Genomic DNA, 4,306 nt, shown 5'->3' on the forward strand with positions numbered 1-4,306 from the left:
TAGCCAAACATTCACGCTCAATAGTAGAATACTTCGTTTCACGATCTAGTAACTTGCGACTAGCATATGCTACGGGATAGGGATGGTTATCAACATACTGGAGCAGGACTGCTCCAATTCCAGAGTTTGATGCATCTGTTCTAAGAACAAATGGAAGATTTACGTCTGGGATCTTGAGAATTGGCTCACTAGCCATAGCAGCTTTAAGCTGTTGAAATTTAGCTGTTAAATCATTAGTCCATTTTAGTGGCTCATGAACCCCTTTTCGAAGCAAGTCTGACAAAGGGCTTGTGAGGGATGAGACTTGTGGAATAAACATCCTGTAAAAGGATATCATTCCAAGAAAAGATCTTAAGAGTTTCTTGGTAACAGGTAGCGGTACTTTCAACATAGCTTCAACTTTATCAAACTGAGGACGCAAGTGTTTTCCATCAACAATAAAACCTAGATAATGGATTTGGTCATAGCCAAACTTACATTTAGAAGGACGTGCTGTGAGACCATGCTTTCGAAGACAGTCTAATACTGATCTGAGAGAATCTAAGTGTTCTTTCCAAGAAATACCATAGATAAAAATATTATCAAAATAGAAAGTAACATTGGGCAATCCTTCTAGAACAATTCTCATCAACCTAATATATGTTGCACAAGCAGTAACTAAGCCAAATGGTAACCTAGTGAATTCCATTAGACCTCGGTGAGTAGGAAATGCTGTTAGAGGTTTTGCTCTCTCTGTTAGGGGTATTTGGTAATATGCTTTTGTTAAATCCAACTCTGAAAAATATTTCGCTCCCGAAAATTTATAGAGATCTTCCTCAATTGAACAAGCAGGTTCAGCGTGGAATACTGTGATAGCATTTAAGTTTCTGTAATCAATGGCCATTCTAAAGGTGCCGTCCGATTTCTTCACCATAACTACCGGAGAACAGAATGGCGAGGATGATGGTCTAATGATACCTAAATCCAGCAATTTGTCTACTTCCTCCTTGAAATGGGGTTTCAAGTGAATTGGTATGGGGTAAATCTTTGCCTTCAACCGTTCAGTGGTTGCTAAAATTATGTCATGCTCGATGGCATGTGTACATCCTGGTATTTCTGAGAATACCTCTCTATACTGCTTAACTAATCCTCGTATTTGCTCATTTTGTTCAAAGGATAAACCTCCATAAATATCCGGGGAAGTGTTATTTGATACATCAGTTCTGCCATCTGAGGTAATTGGTTTCATCAAATCAAAATCATCCAATTCATTTACACAAAATTGAGTAAATAGCACATTTACAGAGTCACCAACCAAGACGGTTTTATCTACACACACTGTTTTATTTTCCCTTCTGAAGTACTTCTTTAATATATTTGCATGATAGAGTTTAGCTTTTCCCTTTTCATCAACTAAATAGTCTACTCTATTTTTCCGCTCTAAAATTTTGTAAGGTCCACTCCATGCCATTAGTAGTTTATTTGCCTTATCGGGGAGCAAAATCAAAACTTCGTCCCCTGGTTTAAACTGACGATCTTGAGATTTTAAGTCAAAATAAGTCTTGTATCTAGCAGAGCTAATCTCTGCATTCTGGGCAGCAATTTTAGCACAACCAGCAAGTTTTTCCTTTAGATCAATTATGTATTGGAAAGTGGTCCTATCATCTTTAGTGGCCGTTTTATCTTCCCACAAATCTCGAAGGACATTTAATGGACCCCTTACTGTTCTACCATACAAAAGATCAAAGGGAGAAAATCCAGTCCTATCGCTAGGCATTTCACGAAGGGCAAACAAGGTTGGTACTAAATATCGATGCCATTCCTTAGGCTTATCTGAGCAAAGTTTCCTCAAAGATGCCTTTAAAGTGGAGTGAAACCTTTCAATCCTCCCATTACAACTAGGATGGTATGGGGTTGTAAACAAAGGTTTAACCCCCAATATCTTATGTAATTCCCTCATTAACTGGGAAGTGAACTGGGTACCTCTATCAGAAAGAATTTCTTTGGGGATACCAACCCGAGAGAATATTACTAGTAAACCCTCAGCTATGGACACAGAATCTATTTCTCTTAGAGGTAAAGCTTCTGGGAAGCCTGTGGCAAAATCTATGAGGGTTAAAATATATCGATGTCCCTCAGAAGAAGGCGGACTTAGGGGGCCGACCAAATCAATGGCTACTCTTGAAAAAGGTTCTGTTATAATTGGCATCTGTTTGAGGGGCACAGGAGGTACTCTACCCTTGGATGAAAAGCGCTGACACTTGTCACAGGATCTGCAAAAATCCCTTATATCTGATCCCATCCCTGGCCAGTAAAAGTGATCTTTTACTCTTAATTCGGTCTTCCGATGAGAGAAGTGACCGGAGAGTGGGCTTTCATGAGCAAGCACAAGTACAATATTTCTACAAGTAGAAGGGACAATTAAAGAGCGTTTTCCCACCTTCTCCTGGAATTTGGAATCTATACAAGTCCGGTATAATAGCCCATTCAGACATTCGTATTTAAATACATTGCCATCCCTTTTTAAGTCTGTACTACCCGACTTTACTTTTTCTCGGATAATACCCAGTGATTGACAGTTAACTTGCAAATCAGCAAATTCTTGGGGAGTCACTTCTAAAGCCTCCACTTCAGGTAATACTAATGGGTGGATGCGCTTTACTTTAGCGGCCCTAGTTTGGACTGCCTGGCTAATTTTCAATTCCCCAGTGATGGATTGATTTAAGTCCTGGACTCCAGGGTAGTTCCCGATGAGCACATTACAAAATTTAATGGGTGCCCTTAAAACATTAGCCCACCCAACAAAGTATACGCACCTAATATAACACCTTACCTGTGGGAAGGAGTTAACTCTACCTAAATAATCTGCAACTTGAACCATTTTACAGTTTAAGGTAACAGCTTCTGGAATCAAATCATCAGAGACAATTATACAAGAACAACCTGTGTCTCTTAAAATTCTTGAAACCCACATTCCATTCACAGTTCCAGAAGATGAATATTTATTGCAATGGGTTTCTTCTAAGCAAAATCCTACCTTCTCGGGATGTTTCTTAAAAGAAAGGGGGTTCTTTGGACACACAGGTTTAATGTGCCCCTGCTCTCCACAGTAATGACAACGTATACTTGACAATTCTGCTTTAACATTCTTAGGGGGATTAGGAGTAAACTTTCTACCCCTATCAAAATTTGATACGCGGGGATAAGCATTGTGGGCTGAAGCCCATGTATCTGCTAGCTCCACAGCTAATTCTAGGGAACTGACATTATGTTCCTTAATGAACATTCTTAAATCTGGAGAGAGAGAGGAGACGAACTGATCAAAAATCATGAAGGATCTAAGAGAAAAGAAGTCTTCTGGTACACTACGACCCTTTATCCAGTCATCAAAAAGGCGGCCTAGATGTAGAGAAAATTGTTGATAAGTTTCACCTGCTCTGATTTTACTAGATCTAAATTCGTTTCTGTAATGATCTGGAGTTTTACTAAATCCAAGAGAGCCAATTTTAACTGCTCATAATCATCTGTAATTTCTGAAGAAAGAGAGGTGTATATACTTACAGCCTTACCAGTTAAAAGACTAGCCAGTCGAATGGAGTAAGTATCAGAATTAATCCCCAGTAACGAAGCAACCCGTTCAAATCTCACTAAACACGGGTAAAGATGGTCTAACTGTTCCTTCCATACCAACAGGAGAAAAAGACCCTTCTGTCTTGTTGGCCCGAACTAATTCCAACTCGTATTCCATTTTCTTTTGTTCTCTCTCCGTTTCTAATCTAACTTTTTCTATTTCCTTTTCGGCTTCGATCTTTGCCTTTTCCAAATCTCTTTCCTTAGCTCTTTCTTCCCTGTAATACGACTGCTGACTAACTACATATTTGGCAACATCATCCCCGACGAGTCCTAAAGACTCCGCCTGATGCTTCAGCGTATCAAAAGAATAATCTGCCATAATGGCAACAGGAATTTACTAAATTCCTTTCTGACCAACGGATCTACAAGCACGCTACTAACACGGTGACCAAAACTTGAGGAGACCTAATCTCGCACCAAGCAGATATCTTGACACGGACATCACAATCCGTAACACAGCCAAGAATCCTTAAACCCAAAACATCTTGGGCAACCATAGATCGTTGTCAGACAACTTCCAATCTAATCGATAAAATAGGATCGAATATACAAATTCGGATCCAACTTTGCTTCCGGACCCCAAGGACAGCAAACAACAACAGCAGCAACAACAACAAAAAGACAATTACCACCAATAACCCAGAGAGATTACCTTAGATCCTGGCAAGGTCGCCACTTGTAAATAATTCAAAGG

At 39.6% G+C, this 4,306-nt stretch overlaps 1 protein-coding gene across 1 annotated transcript in view; it reads right to left on the reverse strand.

Annotated features, from left to right (window-relative positions):
• The window catches only part of LOC119597978, a 4,664-nt gene extending 733 nt beyond the window's left edge, over positions 1-3,931 (reverse strand). The window contains exons 1-3 of the mRNA XM_037947638.1: positions 3,761-3,931; positions 3,549-3,559; positions 1-3,464 (exon numbers count right to left, since the gene is read on the reverse strand). The exon at positions 1-3,464 is cut by the window's left edge and continues 426 nt beyond it. Coding sequence (XP_037803566.1) covers positions 1-3,464; positions 3,549-3,559; positions 3,761-3,931 — 3,646 coding nt within the window. The remainder of the gene's footprint in view (positions 3,465-3,548; positions 3,560-3,760) is intronic.
• Positions 3,932-4,306: the final 375 nt, after the last annotated feature.

Source organism: Penaeus monodon, chromosome 40, assembly GCF_015228065.2.
Source record: "Penaeus monodon isolate SGIC_2016 chromosome 40, NSTDA_Pmon_1, whole genome shotgun sequence".
In the NCBI taxonomy this organism is placed as follows: domain Eukaryota; kingdom Metazoa; phylum Arthropoda; class Malacostraca; order Decapoda; family Penaeidae; genus Penaeus; species Penaeus monodon.